Source organism: Anabrus simplex, chromosome 2, assembly GCF_040414725.1.
Source record: "Anabrus simplex isolate iqAnaSimp1 chromosome 2, ASM4041472v1, whole genome shotgun sequence".
Lineage (NCBI taxonomy): Eukaryota > Metazoa > Arthropoda > Insecta > Orthoptera > Tettigoniidae > Anabrus > Anabrus simplex.
This window is the reverse complement of record NC_090266.1, coordinates 322,565,332-322,590,929: the sequence shown is the minus strand read 5'-3', so window position 1 is coordinate 322,590,929 and position 25,598 is coordinate 322,565,332. Positions and strand designations below refer to the sequence as shown.

General features: G+C 39.9%; 1 protein-coding gene across 4 annotated transcripts in view; it reads right to left on the bottom strand.

Moving 5' to 3' along the window:
- LOC136864101 (DDB1- and CUL4-associated factor 7) overlaps positions 1–25,598 on the bottom strand; it is a 512,531-nt gene that overhangs the window by 220,094 nt on the left and 266,839 nt on the right. For all 4 annotated transcript variants that reach the window (XM_067140674.2, XM_067140673.2, XM_067140676.2 and 1 more), the window contains 2 exons: positions 19,276–19,398; positions 18,999–19,122 (listed from right to left, as the gene is read on the bottom strand). In XM_067140674.2, coding sequence (XP_066996775.1) covers positions 18,999–19,122; positions 19,276–19,398 — 247 coding nt within the window. The remainder of the gene's footprint in view (positions 1–18,998; positions 19,123–19,275; positions 19,399–25,598) is intronic.

Here is a 25,598-nt window from a genome sequence, read left to right as displayed (position 1 = left end):
TTAGTAATTCCCAGAAGTCATCTACCTTCTGTGGGTCTTTTTGATTGTAATTGTTTGTAGGTGCATGTGCATTGATTAGTGTATAAACTTTGTTCCCTGATTTGATTGTCATTAGCGAAATTCTTTCAGAAGGAGATGTAAAGTATAATACCAAGTTTGTGATATTTTTTCTCACTGCAAAACCAGTGCCAAATTGTAATATTTTGTTAGGGAGGAGGGTAGCTGGTTTACCTTTATAAATTCTATAGTTTCCTGATTAAAAATGATTTTCGTCACTGTACCTAGTTTCTTGGAGTGATTATTATTATTATTATTATTATTATTATTATTATTATTAATATGAAACCTAAACTGCTGTAGCACCCAAGTGGCATATACAGGTTTCCGGACACCCCGATACTTTTTTTTTTTTGCTAGTGGCTTTACGTCGCACGACACAGATAGGTCTTATGGCGACGATAGGATGGGAAAGACCCAGGAGTTCGAAGGAAGCGGCCGTGGCCATAATTAAGGTACACCCCAGCATTTGCCTGGTGTGAAAATGGAAAACCACGGAAAACCATCTTCAGGGCTGCTGACAGTGGGATTCGAACAAACTATCTCCTGGATGCAAAAGCTCGCAAGATTATGTGGGCCTGTCGCAGGGCCGTCGGTAAGACTTGGGGCCTAGGACCTAGGGTGGTCCAATGGCTTTATATTTCTATTGTACAGCCGATGATCACCTATGCATCTTTAATCTGGTGGCCACGTTCTGAGAGTAAAACTGTGACCACCAAGTTAAACAGTGTCCAAAGACTTGCGTGTCTAGGAATAACAGGAGCACTGGATACTACACCATTATGTGCAATGGAGGCTATCCTATGCCTTCGCCCCTTACATTTATATGTTAAGGAGATGAGGGGAATGAGTGCTTACCGCCTCTGGTCACTCGGAGGATGGTCTTTCAAGAATCCGAATAGAGGTCATTCTTCTATTTTTACAAGGCTTCATCAGACCTGGCCTACGACAATGATAATCGGGGATCTGATGAAGCCTAGTTTTAACCTGAACTATAAGTTCACAGTAGTGATACCCAGGAGGGAGGAGTGGGTCACGGATGCTGGGGCCCGTCTTAGGTCTGTGGGCTGTACATGGTGCACAGATGGCTCACGGACGGAGACGGGCATGGGCGCTGGGATCTGGGGGCCTAAGACAAAGCTCTCCCTTCTCATGGGTAAATATGCTACTGTTTTCCAGGCCGAAGTATATGCTATACTGGACTGTGCTGTACATGTATGGAACATGCCCGGGCGTACGAGATGCATCACTATTTGCAGCAACAGCCAGGCAGCGTTAAAAGCACTATGTGCAGTTAGATCAACATCAAAAATGGTATGGGAGTGCCAAAGGATGTTAGATAAGCTGTGTGAATTTAGCTCAGTTACCATGTTATGGGTTCCTGGGCACACAGGAATCAGTGGAAATGAAGAAGCTGACAAACTAGTGAAACAAGGCTCAAAAGGTCCTTTCATAGGACCAGAGCCCTTCCTGAGAGTATCACTCAAAAGTGTGAAACGAGTAATATCCCAGTGGACAAACCAGTCTCACTTAGATATTTGGAAGAGGTTAACCATGGCAAGGCAGGCACGTGAACTTATCGAAGGGTCCAGCCAAATATAAAAAGGTCCTAATAAACTTGAACAGGACCAGAACACGAATGGTAGTTGGACTGTTGACAGGCCACAATACTTTACAGAGACACCTACACATCATAAAATCAGTCAAGATCTGATGTGTAGAAGATGCGGTAGGGAGGAAGAGACCTCCGCGCATGTGTTGTGTCAGTGCAAGGCTCTTGCACGCACTAGACATCAATATCTTGGCTCACACTTTGTGAACCTGGAAGACATCAGAAATGCCAACATCCGGACACTGGTATCCTTCATCGGAGCACTAGGGCTGGACTAGGCAAACCCGTTTAAGGGACACAAAGGGTCTTCATAGACCTACGTGTGGAGCCCAGCAAAGGCAGGGCTCACCCATTCCTTATCTATCTATCTATCGGATGAAAGTTCACAGCTGCGCACCCCTAACCGCATGGCCAACTCACCCAGTATTTACTTAATTAATAACGCTACAGGCTTAGCCTCTGTCTGCCATTTCAACCTCCAGCGGGGCAGGGCCAGTGCATGTGAGCTGTTTGACTGTCACCGGGCCGGCGCTCATTGGCCAGACATCACTACAAGCACCGTCATTGGCCGCTATGTCTCTGAGGTCTCGAGGTGTGAAGGCACAACTAAGCCACAGGCCGAGAGCTTTCTATAGCTGGTAATTTCCACGAGCTTCACAAGACCGATGCATCTGGATGGGCCGGCTGCAGGCATATAACACAGGAGCGACTTGCCAACAAATGAGTTAGCGAAGAGTTCAGTTGGAGAGCTCAGCTGAGTGTTTGGAGTTGGTGTGGTTCAGTCGTGAGCTCAGTCAGTGAGTGACTGCCAGAGATCGTGACGTGAAAGTGCAGCCGAGGAGAGTGCTGCAAAATGCGTGAACTGCCATGACTGTCGTTCTAGTGTTTTAGAGCGTGGACTGAAGGCGAAGGTGAGACCGTGTAGCTGTGTGACGTGGGACCTTGAGTGTAAAACTGTGTACACACACGCGAACTGTGTAGTATGCAGTCGCTTCGAAATAAAGTGAACAGTGACCTGCCCTAGGGTGCAAGTGCATGTGTATGTGAACTGTGTGACATAACTGTTTAACTTGTAAGAATAATCTGTAGTGCTAACACAAGTGAAAAACTAAGAGAGAGCGCAAACTGGGTAACTGTGTGTCCTATACTATGAGTACTAGTTGTGTTGTCACTAAGCCTGTGTGTGTAGCTTCAGTAATTAGTAAATAAATCTTACTGTAGAAGCTACCAGTCTAGTGTTAATTTTTCTACTATCCCACCAACTCGCTACAATACAATGTTACGGAACACAATAAAAATAAACTGATTGGGCGCCAGTGTACTTGATACACGATATAAACAGCATGAGAATAATACCTCTCCCAGGGTGGGGATGACAATATCCTGACTTGCTAACCTAACCTGACGACCTGCTGAACTGAAAAGGTATGAGGATAAATGGCTAGGTTATACTCTTTTCTGTTGATGAACTTCATTTTTCAAGGTACCCCATGGATAGAAGTCAAGTGGTGTAAGGTCTGGAGACCGTGGTTGCTACTCAACAGCTCCTCTTCGACATATCCATTGTCCAGGTAGATCTTCATCCAAGTAGGCTCTGACATCTCTGTGGTAGTGCGGCAGAGAACCATCTTGTTGTAAGTAAAATCTTTTATTTCCAAACACCTATCGGATGTCAGATAAAATCGATAACATATGAGTAACAACACAGTAAAGGTTTCCACCTATTCAATACAATACCCTTAAAGATAAAATCGATGTTTGCAGCATATGAAGATACGCCTCACCAGTTACGGTGCCTTCAACGAGGAATGGGCCAATCAAACCGTGCAATGACGGGCCACACCATACATTAACACCAGATAGATTAACATGTTTGTCCATGTGAATGTGCAGATTTTCAGGAGCCCAGTACACGCAGTTGTGGCGGTGTACAGTACCGTTCAGTTTGAATTGCGATTCATCAGACCAGATAACCATTCCTGAAAAAACGTTCATCCTTGCCTTCAAACCACTCGCAGTACTCCATCTTTTGATCCAGGTCATTCTCGTACATAGCGTGCAGAGATCTTGGAATGTACACTTTTCACTTTGTAGCCTTCAGAATTCACATGCACCCTAATTAATAGATTTTTTGAGGTGAGCTAGTAAAATGTTGCAACACATCAGCACTAGAAGCTGGACTTGTTAATGTTTTTGGTCTGCCAGACCTTTTCTTATGTACATCCTGAACAGTACCGTCGGCTTTAAATTTATCCCGAATACGATAAATGGTTGTACGTGTTGTTGGCCGAATTCCGTACACATTACCCCATTGCCATTGTACCTCCATCATGTTTTCGTACTTCCAGTACCATTTCAATATGGCTTTGCGTTGCTCAAACGACAATCTTACTTCATTCATTGTTGCACTGTCATCCGCTGGAAAACGCACATCAAGATAGTCGTGCCATTCATGTGACCATCACCTGTTGAGAAAACAATGGACTACACACCCGCTCAAGAACTGCAATTATATGTAATTTTGTTCCAAAGATATTAACTATCAACGAGTGCCTATATTTTTCTGGACCCCTCTGTACATATAATCTGAGTAGTCAAAAATGCAGGATCATACACCTCAGCCAAAAATCTTGCTACACCATCTCAAAGTTGAGATTAAATGCCAACATACCTCGCCACACTCGCTGATAACTTTGCTGACAAGTTCATGGTCTATTTCCACAGTACATAAAAGACAGCAGCAGTCTTTGATAGATTCCCTTCCAGTATCAAGTCATTTAAGAAGACCATTAGTGCTAGCGTAAAGTGAAACGTAAGAGTTGTAAGTTACGGACACTGAATTTGTGATTTTCTGCTGGGTTTAGATTGTGAAAATAGGAGTTATTTCTGGTGGTATTCTCTTTCCAGGAAATTGCTTGTTGTACTCATGTTGTTGCAGTCATCATTGTTGGGTAATTACCAAAGTTTTTTTAACTTTACTTTATTATCACTTGTAATGTTAAGCTAGTAGTAAGTTCAACCTATAGTATTGTATTTCGTAGTGTTAAGTACTGGAAGTACTTAAGTTGAGTGCAAATTTGTATATAATGACGCTGGATTTAGAAAGTTAAACTAGTAATATTTCTTGCTTGTTGTACTCTTGTTGTTGTTGTTGTTGTTGCTGTTGTTGTTATTGTAGGGTAATTATGGTTCAACTTCACTCTATTATCACTTATAATGTTAAGCTAGTATTACGGTCAACCTATAGTATTGTAAGCTGTAGTATTAAGCACTGAAATAATTAAGTTGTATGTGAATTTGTATATGATGATGCTGGATTTAGAATGTTAAACTAGTAGTAATTCTTATAATATTTTCATTCCATGGATTTGCTTCTAGTTTGTTTGTTTGTTTGTTTGTTTGTTTATTTGTTTGTTTATTTGTTTGTTGTTGGGTGATTATGTTTACGTTACTTTATTATTTCATTACTGTAAATGACCATTACCACTGGGATATTTCCCATTTGCAATGCATTTGTTAATAATAATAATAATAATAATAATAATAATAATAATAATAATAATAATAATAATAATAATAAAATACTCATGGTATATTCAGCTAAGTATAAGCTTAGCACTTCATAGTAGACTCCTATATACATGTAATGACACCTAAGCCAGTCGGATGTCCCAGCCAAACGTCCAGGGACAAGACACAATTCTCGAAAACACAGACACGAGCAGCATTCAATATGACAAAACTTTGCACACTTCAAATGGTACAAGCCGATCACAATATTTCAAACAGCCACGACCAATAAGACAACACTTCTGGCAAACCAGCTATAAAATAAACTCTTCAAATCACATGGTTTTCTCTGTCTGAGCTAATCATCTTCCATTCCTGTCCCATGTGGCATGTCGTTTTCAAACTATTGATGCTGAACACCGGCGTACTGACGTCTTGAAAACTGTTGGGAGACATACATCATGTTGGGCAAACCAACTTCTTATGCAACTTTCTTTACATTTAGTTCCCTTGCTTAAGCAAGATTCCCAACTTTTGGTGATACAGAATGCCACCAATTTAATACAGTATTTTTACAATGAAATAAATGATGCTGACAATATATAAATAAAAACATAACCTTTAATTTGGTGTAAATATTGCTGTAAATACAAAAATTGACTTCATGTGGTGTTGGAATTCTGTACGATTAGGCCTACAGCCTTATATGCTGCTGCTGAATGCTTGGCTCTCACTCACCACGGTAAGCTAGACGTTGCACCAACACAGACAGGTCTTATGGCAACGATGTGATAGGAAAGGACTAGGAGTGGGAAGGAAGCATCTATAGCCTTATGGTACAGCCCCAGCATTTGCCTGGTGTGAAAATGGGAACCGCTGAAAACCATCCAACTTGAATGTTTAACAACAGAATATTTAATATATATATATATATATATACTAGCAAGATACCCGTGCTTCGTTACGGTATTATACTGAAATTTATATTTGAATTGTTATTGTTTTACATATAATCCGCCGAAATTCGCGATCTGACTATTTCTAATAGATTACGGCATGTTTTCTCCCATTTTTCAATCTCACTTTCCAGCAATCGATTTCGTACTTCCCGGGCTAGGTCCAGGTATTCCACCCGGTCACTTGGGTCCATGAATCTTTGCCATCTTTTCCTATAAGCATTTTTAATATGGAACAAATCCTTCAGGAGATCAGGCGTGGTGTTGACTTGGGTGCCTTGGCGGTAATGAACCCGCGACCGGACTGCATTCTTAGTCATTACCCGTCCAGGACTCGTTTCCAGCCCGGACCGCACATTTGACGACGGTCCAGAACATTATTATTATTATTATTATTATTATTATTATTATTATTATTATTATTATTATTATTATAGATGTTCTGGATCCAACAGCAAGATGCAAGACCGCTACTTGGCGGTAAATTACATCTCCTGCCATTGTCATTGTTGAGAATGTGACCGGCACCATTGTCGCTCATAGGAAAGTGTGCGGGATTTCTGGCCATACGAATGACATACTTCCGTGCATTATTGACCTTATTATAGAGGTGAAAAATTGGACGATCAATTTCATTCCTATCGTTTATTTCAAATGTGTTTAAATTTTTATTTATATGCCAGGAGAATCTACTGTAAGAACGTTCTCCGAAGGAAAAGATGGCTCTTGAAAACGAACCCAGGAAAGATTAAAAATGATCGGTTTATGATCAGAATAAGTACCTCGAAAATCTACAGCCTGTTTTCAGTCATTCGACAGGGTCAGGAATGGAATGAATAAAGCCCCCATCTAGCGGCGATAATAGGAATTGTGCTGGCAGCCGGAACCTGTCGCACTCCTCTGGGGCAATGATTAATGGATGACAAATGAAATTAAATTATATTGGACAGTGTTGCTGGAATGAATGATGACAGGAAAAACCGGAGTATCCGGAGAAAAACCTGTCCCGCCTCCATTTTGTTCAGCACGAATGTCACATGGAGAGACCGGGATTTGAACCACGGAACCCAGGTGTGAGAGGCCGGCGCACTGCCGCCTGAGCAACGGAGGATCCTTATACATACATTATGAACAGTAAAATTAATTGGTTTCACGTCCTTTTACACCCCTTCGCCGTTAAGTTTATTTACCACCCCCACCAAAAAAGAAAAAAGAACTAAAAGAAGGCGTGTTTCTTTATATTTAAAGGAGATTCCAAACACCATTCTTTACGTCTATTACCTTCAGTTTTGAGATTAAAATAATTAACTTTTTTTCACTTTCACACTCTTCCCCCCTCCCCCCCAAGTTAATTTTCCGGCAAAAAAATACATGTTTCTTTAATAGTAAAGGAACTTCTAAGTACCAATTATCACGACTGTAACTTTTTCAGTTTTTTATTTATGTGTCCTCATGAAAGGAATTCAACTCCTTTTCACTTCCGCCCCCCAAGATGATTTCCCCCCCCCACCCCACCCCCCAAAAAACGGGCTTTTCTTTGTTTTTAAAGAAGATCCAAATACCAATTTTCACGTCTGTAGGCCCTAACAACTTTAGTTTTTATTAGATGCAAGTATTCTCATACAATTAAGTCAATTAATTTTTCAATTCTTTCACCTCCCCCCCCCCCCCCCAAATGCATTGGATTTTCCGAGAATTCGTGTTTCTTTACTTTTAAAGCAGACTCCAAATATCAAATTTTACGTCTGTAACATCTTCATTTTGGAGATGACAGTCGCCTAATTAAAAGGATTCAACACCATTTTCAGTCACTTTTACCCCCCCCCCCCTCTTCCACCCTAGTGGCATTTCCGAAAATTAAAAATACACGTTTCCTTATTTTTAATAGAGATGAAAATAACATTTTTCACTTCTGTACCATGTTAAGTTTTTTGAGATATACTGTATAAATTCTCATTTTAAAATTTCACCCCCTTTTTAGTTCCCCTTAAGAGGAGTTCCCAAAAACAAATCGCCTATGTTTCTTTACATTTACAGGAGATTCCAAATATCATTTATTACGTCTGTAACATTCCATGTTTCTCAGATATTCTGTAGATATCGTCTTTCAAAAAATTCACCCCAATACGTCACTCCAGTATAACCGCCATTAATTGGATTTTCCAAAAACAAAAAAATACGTGTTTCTTTATTTTTAAAGGAGATCCCATACACAAATTTTCAGTTCTGTAATATCTCCAGTTTCTGAGATATATGTATCCTCATTAAAGGCATTCAACCGATTATTCATCCTTTTACACCCCTCCTATTGGGATTTTCCGGAAACAAACCATACATGTTACTTTATTTTTAAAGTGGATTCAAAATACCAATTTTCACAACTGTAAACTTTTAAAATTTTAAGATGTAGATACACTCATTTTATAAATTCACCCCCCTTTTCACCCCCCCCCCCTAATTTGGATTTTCAAAACACGAAAAATACCTGTTTCTTTATTATTTTTTAAAGTAGATACCAAATACCAATTATCAGGTCTGTAATATCTTCAGGTTCTGAAATATAATTAGCCTCATTAAAGGCATTCAACACATTTTCACCCTTTTCCACCCTTCCTATTGGGATTTTCTGAAAACAAAAATATATGTGTTTCTTTATTTTTAAAGGAGATTTTAAATTCAAATTTTTATATCTATAAACTTTATAAGTTTTGTGATATAGATACACTCATTTTAAAAATTCACCCCCTTTTCACCCTCCCATTAATTAGATTTTCCAAAAACAAAAATTACGTGTTTCTTTATTTTTAAAGGAGATCCAAAACACCAATTTTCAGGTCTGTAATATCTTCAGTTTCTGAGATATAAGTATTCTCACTAAATGCATTCAACCCCTTTTTCGCCCCTTTCCGCCTTTCCTATTGGGATTTTCCGAAAACAAAAAAATACGTGTTTATTTTTAATGAAGATTCTAAATACTAATTTTTACATCTGTAAACTTTCAAAGTTTTGAGATATAGACACACTCATTTTAAAATTTCACCCCTTTTCACCCTCCCATTAATTGGATTTTCCAAAAACAAGAAAATACGTGTTTCTTTATTTTTAAAAGGGATCAAAAGTTCCAATTTTCAGGTCTGTAATACCTTCAGTTTCTGAGATATAAGTACCGGTATCCTGATTAAAGGCATTGAATCCCTTTTCACCCCTTTTCACCCCTCCTATTGTGATTTCCTGAAAATAAAAAAATACGTGTTTCCTTATTTTTAAAGAAGATTCTTAATATTATTTTTTACCTCTGTAAACTTTTAAAGTTTTGAGATAAAGATACCCTGACTTTAAAATTTCAACCCCCTTTTCACCCCCTTAGCGACAGAATATCCAAAAATCCTCTCTTAGTGCGCACCTACACTTTAATATGAATGTATCTCTAAAATTTCATTTCATTATGTCCAGTAGTTTTGGCTCGGCGATGATGAGTCAGTCAGTCAGTCAGTCAGTCAGGACAAGCTCTTTTATATATATATATATAATGAATATAGTCTAGAACCCAGTCAGTAGACTCTACAAAGAATATGATAAAATCACAACAAGAAATACAAACACACATGCAAACAGACTGCATCAAATGCAAGATATACAATATAGGAAATTTACAATAATATTTTTACAACATTGTATAATAATGAATTGTGCAAAAAAAAAAAAAAAAAAAAAATGGTTTCACATTGTAGAGAATAAAAATTTTAAAAACTATGATAGTAATGAGATACAACGATAAAGTAACAGTTATTAAGGAATTACTCCTGACATCATAATATACTGTAGAGCGGATAATTAACAATATAGAGTGGCATTCACTTAATGAATATTTCTTTAATTAAAGAAAACATTTGAAGAAATTAAATTCAAAATCTATCTCAGATGAGAGCAGATTCAGTCTCAGTAGTGATTCTAGACGTAACCTCATCTGGCGAGAGGTGGAAACAAGTAATGCACCCAGGAACATTGTCGAACATGATCATTTTGGAGGTCCAAGTGTTATGGTGTGGAAGGCATAATGTTGCATGAGCGTACCGACCTCCAAATCTTTGAACGGGGTACACTCACCAGTCAACATTATTGTGACAGTGTTCTCCTTCCCCATTTGCGTCTTTTCAGAGGTGCATTCGGCCCCGACTTCATTTTTATGGATGACAATGCATGACCTCATCGAACAGCGCAGGTGGAGAAGCTCTTGGAACGTGAGGATATTTGGCGATTGGACTGGCCTGCCTGTTTTCCAGACTTAAATCTCATCGAGCACGTGTGGGACATGTTGGGCAGATGTATTTCAGCATATCCACATGCACCAACGACCATCCAACAGTTATCAACCACGCTGGTGGAGGAATGGAACGCCCTATCTATCAATCACTACTGACCTCCATTAAGGGCAGTGGCGCAAGTGGCAGATTCCGTATCTGTTGTTGTCCTAGCCTTTTCTTAAATGATTGCAAAGAAATTGAAAATTTATTGAACATCTCTCTTGGTAGTTATTCCATCCCTAACTCCCCTTCCTATAAAATGATATTTGCCCCAATTTGTCCTCTTGAATTCAAACTTTATCTTCATATTGTGATCTTTAATACTTTTGAAGTTACCACCCAAACTTATTAGTCTACTAATATCATTCCACGCCATCTCTCCACTGACAGCTCAGAACATACGACTTTGTCTAGCAGCTTATCTCCTTTCTACCAAGTCTTCCCAACCTAAACTTTACAGCGTTTTTGTAACACTACTCTGTTTTCAGAAACCACACAGAACAAATCAAGCTGCTCTTCTTTGGATTTTTTCCAGTTCTTGAATCAAGTAATCCTGGTGAGGGTCCCACACACTGGAACCATACTCTAGTTGGGGTCTTACCAGAGACTTATATGCCCTCTCCTTTACATCCTTACTACAACCCCTAAATACCCTCATAACCACGTGTAGAGATCTGTACCCTTTATTTACAATCCCATTTTTGTGATTACCCCAATGAAGATCTTTCCTTATATTAACACCTAGGTACCTACAGTGATCACCAGGCTGAGTGGCTCAGACGGTTGAGGCGCTGGCCTTCTGACCCCAACTTGGCAGGTTCGATCCTGGCTCAGTCCGGTGGTATTTGAAGGTGCTCATATATGTCAGCCTCGTGTTGGTAAATTTACTCGCATGTAAAATAACTCCTGTGGGATAAAATTCCGGCACCTCAGCGTCTCCGAAAAACAAAGAAGTAGTTAGTGGGATGTAGGTAACAGGTAGGGACCCTCTTAGAGGCAGCCCTGCCCAGGGAGTGGTGCCCCTGCCTATATCAGTTCCAGAGCACACTGACCTGGTGTGTAACATCTGGTAAAGGGTCCCAGCTCAGGGTAACGAGTGAAGACCTCAATGGCAGCAAAAGCGAAGAATATGATTTGGTGCGGTGGAGCTGGCGGAGGAGGCAACCCATTCCTCTAGGGGTAGTACAGACGGAACCCATTGCCTTGTGCGATGAGGAGGGATCCTCAAAGGCTAAGGGAATAAACCCCAAAAGAAAATCGTCAATTACATTAGGCCTAGCAAACCAGTAAAGAGCTTACTTAAAGAATCCAATACTTCAATGCCCTGCTTTATACCATTGACGGAGTGTTTTACATTATGGATATGTTGGTCCACAGCGGAAAATTTATTGTACGTTATAGCGTTGACATGCTCAGCGTATCTAATCTTGCAGCTGCGTCCAGGTTTTGTTGTAATGACTGTAACTGTTCATATTTAGGACAAACTGATGCTTGCTGATGATGCTTGTTGTTTAAAGGGGCCTAACATCGAAGGTCATCGGCCCTATTTAGGACAAACTGGACGCAGCTTCAAGATTAGATACGCTGAGCATTTCAATGCTATAAAGTGCAACAAATTTTCCACTGTGGGCCAACATATCCATGATCTAACACACTCGTTCAATGGTACACGGCAGGACATTGAAATATTGGATTCTTTAAGTAAAGGTCATTTGCTTGATGCTACTGAACATTGTTATATACATTTAGACCAGTATTTTAATTCAAATCTCAATTTGAACGATATTTCTGAAAAACCTAAAATACATTTAGATTTCCTTATAGCATTTATTAAAAATATTAAAATTCCAAGCAATAGTTCGGTCTTTTGCATCATGCACAACACATTTTCTCGCTATGCGTTTCCACCAGAACGCCCCCCCAGATTTCCTTTACTCAATCGCTCCTCATCCACTCCCTTCAGCTTCCCCTCCCTCTCCCCACCTTCCCCGGCCATCAACACGTCCTTGATCAGAGCTTGTCGTAACGCACAATCTCTCTCCACACTTCGTGCCATTCAACAGCCATCAGAGGTGAGTCTCATATAAATATACAATTACACGATTTGATTTTCCACGTTGCCCCTTCCCCCGCCCCTCTTTCATGCACGTTTTCATAATTAGCATTTTTCTCTTTATTCTTTAGGTCCTGCATTGAACTGGGAAATACTGTTCTTTTAGCATCTTATGGACTTCACTCAGAACACGTTTCCACCTCACTTGACAAGCTGCAGTAATAAGCTAATGGAAACAGACAAAAGCAACTGTTCACAATTGCATCCTTCAAGATTGATTTCATTACTCACAGAATTAATATACTTACACAGCACAAAGTGCAACAAGTCTTAAAATCAAACAGTTTTTATCAGATATTAGGTATGACAAAAGTCGAACCCAGGACTCTCAAGATCCCAGCTTGACAGAAATTAACTCATTATGTCTTCTTAACTTATTGTATTCAAACCGCAAGTTTTAAACTTGCTAAAAGAAGATAAATATTCCAGTCATTTTACTCAGGAATTATTTAAAATGTAATGTTGTAATGTAGTGTAATTTTTATATGATTGGCCGTTTCTATGATCTATGTTCGACTGAGGATGACACCAAACAGCGTTGAAACTAGTATTGAATAAATAATTGTCGTAATTTAATCTAAACAACAAATGTTTTGTAGTGAAAAAGGTAGAGCAATAAATCCCTTCAAAACTTTGTAATTCTGATGGCTCGGGGGCTGGGCATGTGCTGTCTTCATCATTAGAATTCATCACAGTTAGGGGCCCATTCTCATACACGCACAGGTCGCCTATATGGTGTCAACTTGAAGACCTCCGCCATGCCTCTTTGGAGGCCACACACCACCATTATTATTATTATTATTATTATTATTATTATTATTACCAATGCATGGCAGTAACATATTCCTTGTGATAATTCAAGATATGAGGTTCATATCATTCTTCATAATTCTCCACTAGAAGAAAAGTTTCCTACACTGCTTTTATTATGCTTAATCTACTAACTGATCATTACCATTTGAGCTGTTTCTATTTATTCACATACATAAACTCAAGTGCTTTATTCAAAAGAAAATTAAAGAGTTTTCGAGCCCATTTGACATGTTCATGCCTATTAATAGGACTCAGATTTTTATGATATAAATTTTATCCTGAGTTAATTTTCCATTATTAAGTCCTTTTAAGCATGTTTCAAACATTTGTGAACACGAAAAACAAGTTTTTATTGGTCATATAATTGCATATTTAACCATATTTTAGCTTTAGGTCATATTTTGGCCTAATTATTGAATAAGAACATACTTTTAGTCATATACACTGACTGACAGAGCAAATGCAACACCAAGAAGGAGTGGTCAGAACTTTATGCCAATTGCAGGGTAGACTGACGTCACTGAGGTATGCTCATGATTTGAAATGCGCCGCTGTGCTGCGCACGTAGCGAACGATAAATGGGACACGGCGTTGGCGAATGGCCCACTTCGTACCGTGATTTCTCAGCCGACAGTCACTGTAGAACGTGTTGTCGTGTGCCACAGGACACGTGTATAGCTAAGAATGCCAGGCCGTCGTCAACGGAGGCATTTCCAGCAGACAGACGACTTTACGAGGGGTATGGTGATCGGGCTGAGAAGGGCAGGTTGGTCGCTTCGTCAAATCGCAGCCGATACCCATAGGGATGTGTCCACGGTGCAGCGCCTGTGGCGAAGATGGTTGGCGCAGGGACATGTGGCACGTGCGAGGGGTCCAGGCACAGCCCGAGTGACGTCAGCACGCGAGGATCGGCGCATCCGCCGCCAAGCGGTGGCAGCCCCGCACGCCACGTCAACCGCCATTCTTCAGCATGTGCAAGACACCCTGGCTGTTCCAATATCGACCAGAACAATTTCCCGTCGATTGGTTGAAGGAGGCCTGCATTCCCGGCGTCCGCTCAGAAGACTACCATTGACTCCACAGCATAGACGTGCACGCCTGGCATGGTGCCGGGCTAGAGCGACTTGGATGAGGGAATGGCGGAACGTCGTGTTCTCCGATGAGTCACGCTTCTGTTCTGTCAGTGATAGTCACCGCAGACGAGTGTGGAGTCGGCGTGGAGAAAGGTCAAATCCGGCAGTAACTGTGGAGCGCCCTACCGCTAGACAACGCGGCATCATGGTTTGGGCGCTATTGCGTATGATTCCACGTCACCTCTAGTGCGTATTCAAGGCACGTTAAATGCCCACCGCTACGTGCAGCATGTGCTGCGGCCGGTGGCACTCCCGTACCTTCAGGGGCTGCCCAATGCTCTGTTTCAGCAGGATAATGCCCGCCCACACACTGCTCGCATCTCCCAACAGGCTCTACGAGGTGTACAGATGCTTCCGTGGCCAGCGTACTCTCCGGATCTCTCACCAATCGAACACGTGTGGGATCTCATTGGACGCCGTTTGCAAACTCTGCCCCAGCCTCGTACGGACGACCAACTGTGGCAAATGGTTGACAGAGAATGGAGAACCATCTCCCAGGACACCATCCGCACTCTTATTGACTCTGTACCTCGACATGTTTCTGCGTGCATCGCCGCTCGCGGTGGTCCTACATCCTACTGAGTCGATGCCGTGCGCATTGTGTAACCTGCATATCGGTTTGAAATAAACATCAATTATTCTTCCGTGCCGACTCTGTTTTATCCCCAACTTTCATCCCTTTCGAACCACTCCTCCTTGGTGTTGCATTTGCTCTGTCAGTCAGTGTATAAGAAAACATAAAGGTCCAATAATACTGCCTTGAGGAATTCCCCTCTTAATTATTACAGGGTCAGATAAAGCTTTGCCTACACTCATTCTCTGAGATCTATTTTCTAGAAATATAGCAACCCATTCAGTCACTCTCTTGTCTAGTCCAATTGCACTCATTTTTGCCAGTAGTCTCCCATGATCCACCCTATCAAATGCTTTAGACAGGTCAATCGCGATACAGTCCATTTGACCTCCAGAATCCAAGATATCTGCTATATCTTGCTGGAATCCTACAAGTTGAGCTTCAATGGAATAATCTTTCCTAAAACCGAATTGCCTTCTATCGAACCAGCTATTAATTTCACAAACATGTCTAATATGATCAGAAAGAATGCCTTCCCAAAGCTTACATACAATGCATGTCAAACTTACTGGCCTGTAATTTTCAGCTTTATGTCTATCACCCTTTCCTTTATACACAGGGGCTACTATAGCAACTCTCCATTCATCTGGTATAGCTCCTCCGACCAAACAATAATCAAATAAGTACTTCAGATATGGTACTATATCCCAACCCATTGTCTTTAGTATATCCCCAGAAATCTGATCAATTCCAGCCGCTTTTCTAGTTTGCAACTTTTGTATCTTATTGTAAATGTCATTGTTATCATACGTAAATTTTATTACTTCTTTGGCCTTAGTCTCCTCCTCTATCTCGACATCATCCTTGTAACCAACAATCTTTACATACTGCTGACTGAATACTTCTGCCTTTTGAAGATCATCACATACACAGTCCCCTTGTTCATTAATTATTCATGGAATGTCCTTCTTGGAACCTGTTTCTGCCTTTAAATACCTATATATACCCTTCCATTTTTCACTAAAATTCGTATGACTGCCAATTATGCTTGCCATCATGTTATCCTTAGCTGCCTTCTTTGCTAGATTCAATTTTCTAGTAAGTTCCTTCAATTTCTCCTTACTTCCACAGCTATTTCTAACTCTATTTCTTTCCAGTCTGCACCTCCTTCTTAGTCTCTTTATTTCTCTATTATAATAAGGTGGGTCTTTACCATTCCTTACCACCCTTCATGGTACAAACCTGTTTTCGCATTCCTCAACAATTTCTTTAAACACATCCCAGAGTCTGTTTACATTTTTATTTACCGTTTTCCACCGATCATAGTTACTTTTGAGAAACTGCCTCATGCCTGCTTTATCAGCCATATGGTACTGCCTAACAGTCCTACTTTTAAGACCTTCCTTTCTATCACATTTATTTTTAACTACCACAAAAACAGCTTCATGATCACTAATACCATCTATGACTTCAGTTTTCCTATAGAGCTCATCTGGTTTTATCAGCACGACATCCAGGATATTTTTCCCTCTGGTTGGTTCCATCACTTTCTGAATCAGCTGTCCTTCCCATATTAACTTATTTGCCATTTGTTGGTCATGCTTCCTGTCGTTCGCATTTCCTTCCCAATTGACATCTGGCAAATTCAGATCTCCCGCTACAATCACATTTCTTTCCATGTCGTTTCCCACATAGCTGACTATCCTATCAAATAATTCCGAATCCGCGTCAGTGCTACCCTTTCCCGATCTGTACACTCCAAATATATCAAGTTGCCTATTATCTTTAGAAATGAGCCATACACCCAGAATTTCATGTGTCTCATCTTTAACTTCTTTGTAGCTTACAAATTCTTCTTTCACCAGAATGAACACTCCCCCTCCCACCCTTCCTATCCTATCTCTACGATACACACTCCAGTGCCGTGAGAAAATTTGTGCATCCATTATATCATTTCTCAGCCATGATTCAACTCCTATTACAATATCTGGTAAATATATATCTATTAAATTACTTAATTCTATTCCTTTCCTTACAATACTTCTACAGTTCAACACTAACAATTTTATGTCATCCCTAGGTCAGAAAGCTGTTGGTTCAACAGCTAATAATGCCTATGTTCGACTACTGTAATGTCATGTACAGCAGACTAAGTGGCACTCTCTCTAATAGACTTCAGAGAGCTCAGAATGCTTGCATCCGTTTTATAATGAACATCCCAAAATTTCGTCATGTAACTCCTGCATTCCATGAGCTAAATTGGCTTAAACTAAACCAGCGTCTTAGCTATCATTCATTGCTTCTACTCCACAAAATAATATACAAGCAAACACCCTCTTATCTAAAAGATTCCTTCCAGTTGCTCTCACCATTCATTACATCTCCACCAGAGCTGCAGCTAACCTAACCCTCAAAATATCAAATCACAGATCCACCCTCTTCAATAATTCTTTTGTTGTCAGTACAATTCAAACATGGAATTTATTGCTGAATGACCTAAGGGACACCCTGTCTAAACTGATATTTAAGAAAAGAAATGTTGGCAGCAGTACTTGGATGGATCAACCTGAGTGTAAATACATGATTTCTGTTTTCCTGTTTTGTTATTTCATTCAGTGTGTCAGTAAGCTTAACTAAATTAGTTTTTATTGATGCATTGGGACAATTTCCTTTATTCAGGGTTACTTTTTTGTAAGTCTCTTTTTTTCTTTTCTTTAATGTGTGTTTATAACTATGTATACAGTTTAGTGTGTATGTGTGAGAGAGAGTGTGTTAATGTGCGTGCATGTAATGTATGTTAAAATGTATGTACATTATAAGACATGATTTGGCAGAATAACAGGCTTCATAGCCCGAGCCATGCCATACAAATAAGGGTATAATAATATAGCTAACTGAGAATGGGAACCAAATCCAAGGTAATCATGGTAAACTGTCTAGCTTTTGCCGATGACATCGCCATTCTATCGCATTACACAGAAACCACCAGGATTTAAACCGAACTGTTACAGGAAAGTGCCGAACAATCTGGCCTGCAGATGTTGTTTGAAAAAACAGAAGTAATGAGTAACATCAAAGATGCACCACCAAAACTTTGGACGAAGTATGGGGACATCAGGTGAGTATAAAAATGTGAGTACCTGAGTGAGATCACGAAAAATGCACTGGACAAGGAAGCACTTAGGAAATGAATATGCAAACTTGAAATAGCCTACCAACGGCACGCATGATCTACAACAAAAAATCCCTTCCCAAAACACTAAGATACGTCACTATGAAATGGTTCTGAAGCAGTAGTTATATATGCAGCTGAAACCTATCCCTATGCAGCCAAAACCCTAACCCTAAACACCAATAAAGGACTCCTTGAAGAATTGCAGAAAATGGAGTGCAGAATAATTAGGGGAATCATGGGTTCCATCTACAAGAATGGCATCCACCAAGAAAAGATCCAACAAGTAAGTCTATAATAAAATAAAGAAAATTACAGGCATGATCTGCAGAAGAGGGGAACAATTTTACTGTCACCTTGAAAGAAGGACAGAAACAGGTTGACCAAACGGATCTTTCACCTCTTTGATTCTAAACCCAAAACCATGATGTTGTGGATTAAAAACACCAAAGAAGACCTCCAAGAGCTACAGATCAAACCGGAAGATGCCTGTGACAGAGGTCTTTTCTGAAAAAAGATAGCGATGAACAGGCTAAACCAAGACGAATAACCAAGAAGATGACACGGTGTCCCTTGGACAGAGAAACACAAGCAGGCCCACTCAGAAAGAATGAAGGAATTAAGGACTCAAAGGAAAGCAAAATTCACTGCCAAATGTAACAAGACTTAATGTGGTCCTCAATGGCCACAGCGAATAAATAATAATAAATGTGATCTTATAACTGAATTAATAAAACAGTTCTGCATTACTTACCAACTGAGGCAAACATATCCCTCCCACCTCCAGCACGACTAAAAGCAATATCATATACTTCTTTGTCATGGGCTATCAGCTGAGTTTTCACATGACCAGTCACCATATTCACTCGTCCTAGTACCTAGAAACAGTTCTTTATTATTGTTTATCCTCCAAACACTTAAGCAGACACTACACAATTTAACTAACAGGGTCAATCAAAAGGAAAATAGTTAATATTGGACACATACTATTGATCTAAAATGAAACTCCAAATTTAATCAATTTTCTTTACCTGTCCAGTTTCCAAGCCCCAAATAGTACACGTAGTGTCAATGCTAGATGTCCCTATCAAATTTGGGTCTACCTCATTCCAATCAAACGATGTCAGTGGAGCACAGAAATCTGAGTTTTTATTCTGCAAGAACAAGGAACAGCATTTTAAAGGGTGATAACACAGTCATTAAAGTATGATATATAAATGTTACTCTAAAATGTTAAGTTATAAGTACAATAGATATATTTAAGAACTGAAAGAAAGAAAGAAAGAAAGAATGAATGAATGAATGAATGTTTTAATAATAGATTTCAAGGTTCATATCAGTACATCCAGGAGTTCTACTGACTTTACTATCATCTAGTGAATGTCAATGAATTACCTTGCTACAGTGCCTTCAACCAATTATGAGCAACCGCCCTCATCATCTGACTTCTGCGATAAGGAACGTTTGATCTCTTGTGTCTGTTACCAACACTGTGGTGAGAAAGTCCGTTTTGTTCGATGGGGTCAAAGAGCATGTGTCCCTCTTCAGTAGGAATGCCAGTGCTTTGAAGTCATAGTATGTGGGTGTATACTTCATACTGCTCTAGAGTGATAACACAAGGCTGGCCGCTTATGTACATCTACGAGTTGCTGGGCTTACCTATCTCCAGTGGCTTGCTATCAGTACATATTTGTTCAAGTCTTATTTCTTCTGCCATTTATCATATGTCATACATCTAGTTCTTCCTTCAGCACAAGTATTGCATGTCTGTATCTTATTGCCATGTTCTTCAACCCGACACTCATGAGAATATCCATAAACATATCTAAACAAACATGGCAGCTCCTTCAGGTATTGTACCCTGACAACTTGTCAGTTATTCCTAATGAAAGTGATGATGATAATGAAGTGTCCAGTGATGTTTCTGGTGTCAACTCTAAGCATTTGAATGAATCTACCAACCGAGTTGCCGCGGTGTTCAGGTCATGTAGCAGCGGGCTTGTATTCAGGAGATGATGGGTTCTAACCTCACTGCTGGCAGCTCTGAATATGGTTTTCCAACCTATTTCCATTTTCATACCAGGCTGTACCTTAATTAAGGGCTGTGACATGCGGTAAGATTATGTGCTTCATCTTACCTGGAAATATTTTCCAACCAAACACTGGCATACATGCTCGGCTACATCACTCCCACCCGTACCTTTGCCCGTTCAAAGACCTTTCTTGCTGATTTACCTCACACCCCCTCCCCCTCCATTCTCTCTCTCCAACATGCTGTTAAGTCATGCTATTCGTGCATGATTGGCCACATGGTATGCTCTAGAAAACATTCTCGTCGCCCCCTTTCCTTTTTTCTGTATAAATACCTGGCCTCTCCGTCTACTTGCTGGGGTTTACATGAGTGCAATGGAAAATCGAGCACTGTAGGCTTAACTAGGTAAAGAAGAGAGCTGGTTCTCTCTTCCATGAACTTTGCCTCATTATCATCAAGTCAGGGCGAGAGACTGAGAAACCTTTACTTCTATGTCTCTTTTAAAATGCCCTTATTTATCTCTTCTTGGGAATCAATATTGAAGCTTGGGGTGTGTAATGTGTAGGAACAAGTGATGGCATTCCATAGCCAGTGTCCTATCTTGGACTAACTCTTTGCATGATCTTTCGTATGGCAGCTAACTGTGGATTTACTTTCCAAATTATGAACTTTATGGATTTCACGGACTGTGAATTCTGCTAGAGACTATTCCCACAGGATATGATGATGATGATGATGATGATGACGATGATTGTTGTTATTTAAAGTGGCCTAACAGCTAGGTATTCGGCCCCTAATGGTACGAGGTGAAACAAAATGAAACGATAAAAAAACTTCCAACATGTATCCACTGACTAGAACCTAAAACGAATGATTATGAAAAAATGCAAAACAATCAGTGGATCCAATTCACAATGCCTTATTTTCTGAGATAATGCTTGTTGTCCAAAAGGGTCCAAAATCCAGGTCGCCGGCCCCTCATAATAGTACTAATCACTGTTAAAGCAGAATCATGGTGTTCCTCCTATAGTGGTACTACTCATAGGTAAGGCAGACCCATTCTGAACACAGGAGAACCAACACATTCCAGCACAGCACACAGGATGTTCTGCTGGGTCTAGAAAATCCTTTTTCTTCCCCCCTGTACTATCTTCCTTAGGATTACTTTTTATTGTCAAAAAGTTTGGATAACTTTGGACAGCTAGCCTGTAAGACCTTTCTGGTCTCGTGAATACCCTGAGTTGTAAACCGTATTGTTAGCAGTTCAGTTAGTGTAATTGTTCATTATATTTTACCTATGTAATTTGCATTCTCCTACTGTAAGAAAAAAAAGTTTTTTTTTTTTTTTTCCAACAAATTTGTACCTCAGTTACAAGAATTTCATTCAACCCTCAATATTCAAGTGGAAATTGTGTTATGCTAGAAATACTTGCTAGTTTACCTAAATGCAAACAGTTTTCTTGCTTATTATGGTTCTCTTGTTATTAATTCAGTATTATGGGACTGTTATGTAATATTCAATTCTAAGGCTCCTCTTGTAACCGAGTCTTAAGGATTAACTATTCCCAAGTACAGTGGTTCATAGTGTGGGTTACTGTAGTCATGTCCCGGTTTGTGAACCATGGGCAACGGCTGAATGGCCTAGTAAGTGGTCCTGAGAGTCGGGATACCAGTTGCTATGGAATGGGAGTGGGCATCTCGGACATATTCTGAGTCATGACCTCCTTTGTGTTCAGATGGCTAGGACTATACAATACACCAGAAGTCCATAACCCGTTAGAGGAGAGATCCTCACTTGGACTATGTGCAAGTAGGGTAGCATCCTGCTTCATGAATTTACCAAGCTCAGAACATTTTAAAAAAGCCTCGGACCTATGGGAGTAATGGAGTCCCACTCCCATTTGACAGGCGAGGGGCTCCTTGGAAACAACTTGGCGAAAGAAATGGAATTCGATGCGGAGCCATCAATATTAATGGGGCTTATGGAAGAAAGAAAGTATAACTGGCTCGAGTCAGCAAAGGGGATGCATCTGGATGTGCTAGGAGTAAGTCATATTTGGGTAAGGGGAGATAACAAAGAAGAGATAGGAGATTATAAAGTGTACTTGACAGGTGTTAGAAAGTGAAGGGCAGAGTATGGGGTAGGGCTGTTCATCAGGAATACCACTGCATGCAACATAGTTTCTGTTAGGCACGTAAATGAGCAAATGATGTGGGTAGATCTGGCAGTTGGAGGAATTAGGATGAAAATTGTCTCAATGTATTCACCATGTGAAGGTGTAATTGAGGATGAATTTGACAAGTTTTATGAAGCATAGAGTGATATCATAGTCAGGGTCAACAGCAAGGATAGGATAGTGCTAATGGGCGATTTCAATGCGAGAGTTGGAAATAGAACTGAAAGATATGAAAGGGTGATTGGTAAATGTGGGTAATATATGGAAGCTAATAGGAATGGGAAGCATTTGCTGGACTTCTGCTGTGCTAGTATGGATATAGCAGTTACGAATACATTCATCAAGTATAAGGCAATTCACTGTTACACATGGGAGGCTAGGGGTACCAGATCCATAAGAGACTATACTTTAACAGACTTTGAATTCAGGAAGTCTGTTAGGAATGTACAAGATTTCCATGGATTTTTTGATGATACAGACCACTATCTGATTTGTAGTGAACTAAGTATCTCTAGGCCTAGGATAGAGAAAGTGAAATCTGTCTGCAAACGATTAAGGGTAGAAAATCTCCAGGATGAGGAAATTAGACAGAAGTACATGGATATGATTAGTAAGAAGTTTTGAACAGTAGACAGTAAACAGGTTCAGGATATAGGAAGAAAATGGGTGGCATACAGGGATGTTATAGTAGAAACAGCAAAGGAATGCCTAGGAACAACAGCATGTAAAGATGGGAAAAAGCGAACATCTTGGTGGAATAATGAAGTGAGAGCCACTTGTAAACGTAAAAAGAAGGCTTATCAGAAATGGCTCCAAACAAGAGTCGATGCAGACAGGGAATTGTACGTAGATGAAAGAAACAGACCAAAACAAATAGTTGTTGAATCCAAAATGAAGTCATGGGAAGATTTTAGTAACAACCTGTGTACCGGGAGGTACACCTCAACGTCGCGCATTCAAAATAAGTGCCTTAATGAACTCCTCTAACGGTCAAAAGGTGAAACTGATAATACCTTAACTTGGAACTTTAATCGGAAGATGTCACCACTGAAAAATTACGCAATAGTGCCGTTAAATTTCCTAAACTGATTGAATTTCTCTTTGTTTTGTTTGCCATTCATCAAGAAGTTTGGAAATTTTCCCACAGATGACACTACTAAAACGATGGTCATGCACTCTGGAGCAAGGTGAAAGAACTTATAACTTAAAGAAATTTTTATATTCCTAGGTTTTCCATAACTGAATCTATGTTCATTTAATTTTGGATTTGCAACACTTCCTTTTCTTTCCACCAGGTTTGAATCTAGCCAATCATAAATTTTTATAATTATTTTTCAACCAATCCCGCATTTCTTGTTCACTTTGAATCTGCCTGATTAGTCTTGAATGATCTCAAACCTTCCCTGAGGGTATATAAACTGCAGCTTTTCATGTTTCCTTGTCAATTGATCACTGTCTTCCTAAATGTGTGTGTTAAGGCAGGAGGCGGGGCCGCCTCTTTCTTCAGTCAGCAGAACATCTATAAGGTAATGGCCACATAAAATCATTCTTGCTAACTCCGCAGTTTTATTAGAGGGGAAGTCCAAATCTTTAATTATGTAACAATACTTTTCTAAAATGTAACTTTTCTTTCGGCTAATGTAAAAACTTCATAAAATCTTTAACTGTAAATCGGGGATAGAGAGTGAGTTGCCCTCTCGAGCTCCCCTTCATCTTGCTTTGAGGTGACTACGTTTTGCAACTTTTCTGTAATACGTTAAAGATATTTCCATGTGAGCCACCTCTGTAGTTTGGGAATAGCCCCTGTTTTATCAGCCGAGAGCCCTGTAAGATTTTAATTTTTTATCATTTTCTCAGAGCGCAGTTTTCGCCTCCATTCAGTTTGTGTTCAGGCCGTTTATTTAACCTTTTCTTTTTTGCAAAGGCCCTGTAGGTTGGGTACTAAATACCCCTGTATTAAACTATTATTATTTGTAATTCAGAGAGCGTAACATTTTGACGTAATATTGCCTTGAGCGGGCTGTAAGAAACTGAGAGCCTGTTTGCTCTTTTCAAGTTTTTGTAATTGTAACGAATGCCTCTGGAAGGCTAGATATTGTATTTTGGGAGCAAGTGCTCTTGAATTAAGGGATTTCTGCCTTTGAGTAAATGGTTCCTGGTTTGAATTAAAGTTGTAAACTGAATATGGTATCCCTGGAATTGTTACACTAGGGGCTTGAAGCCCAGAATCTGTAAAAATCACTAATCTGGGATTTTCCTAGTCTTGTTTCTAGATTGCTAATTGTACCTGTAATGTTGTTAATTGTTGATTTTTGAAATTCTAAAGAAATATAACCTTCAGTTCAAGTTTTGAATTAATTTTGATATTGCAGATAGACCCATTCACCCTGGCACCTTCTTTGACCTCTTTCTGCTCCACGGGTATCCCCGTAACAACCTGGAAAGGCAATGTCAAGCAGCAGGGAAACCTTTCTGGACAGTAATAAAGAATCTTAGGGAGGGAAAAAGGAAATGAGCAGTGTTTTGGGTAATTCTTCAGGTGAACTCTTAATAGATCCCAAGGAATCAATGGAGAGGTGGAGGGAATATTCTGAACATCTTCTCAACGTAAGAGGAAATCTTCCTAGTGTGCTGCAAACAGCCAAGCTCACAGGAGAAGGAAAATGATGGTAAAATTATGCTTGAGGAAGTGGAAAGAATGGTAAATAAACTCTATTCTCATAAAGCAGCAGGAATAGATGAAATTAGACCTAAAATGGTGAAGTCTAGTGGGAAGGCAGGGATAAAATGGTTTCAGAGAGTAGTAAGATTAACATGGAGTGTTGGTACCTTCAGATTGAACAAAAGCAGTAATTGCACCTAATCCATAAGTAAGGGAACCGGAAAGATAGCAACAACTATTGAGGTATCTCATTGATTAGTATACCGGGCAAATTATTCACTGGCATCTTGGAAGGGAGGGTGCAATCCTTGGTTGAGAAGAAGTTGGATGAAAACCAGAATGGTTTCAGACCACAGAGGGGCTGTCAGGATCAGATTTTCAATATGCGCCAGGTAACTGAAAAATGCTACAAGAGGAATAGACAGCTGTGTTTATGTTTTGTAGATCTGGAGAAAGCATATGTCAGGGTACTGAGGGAAAATA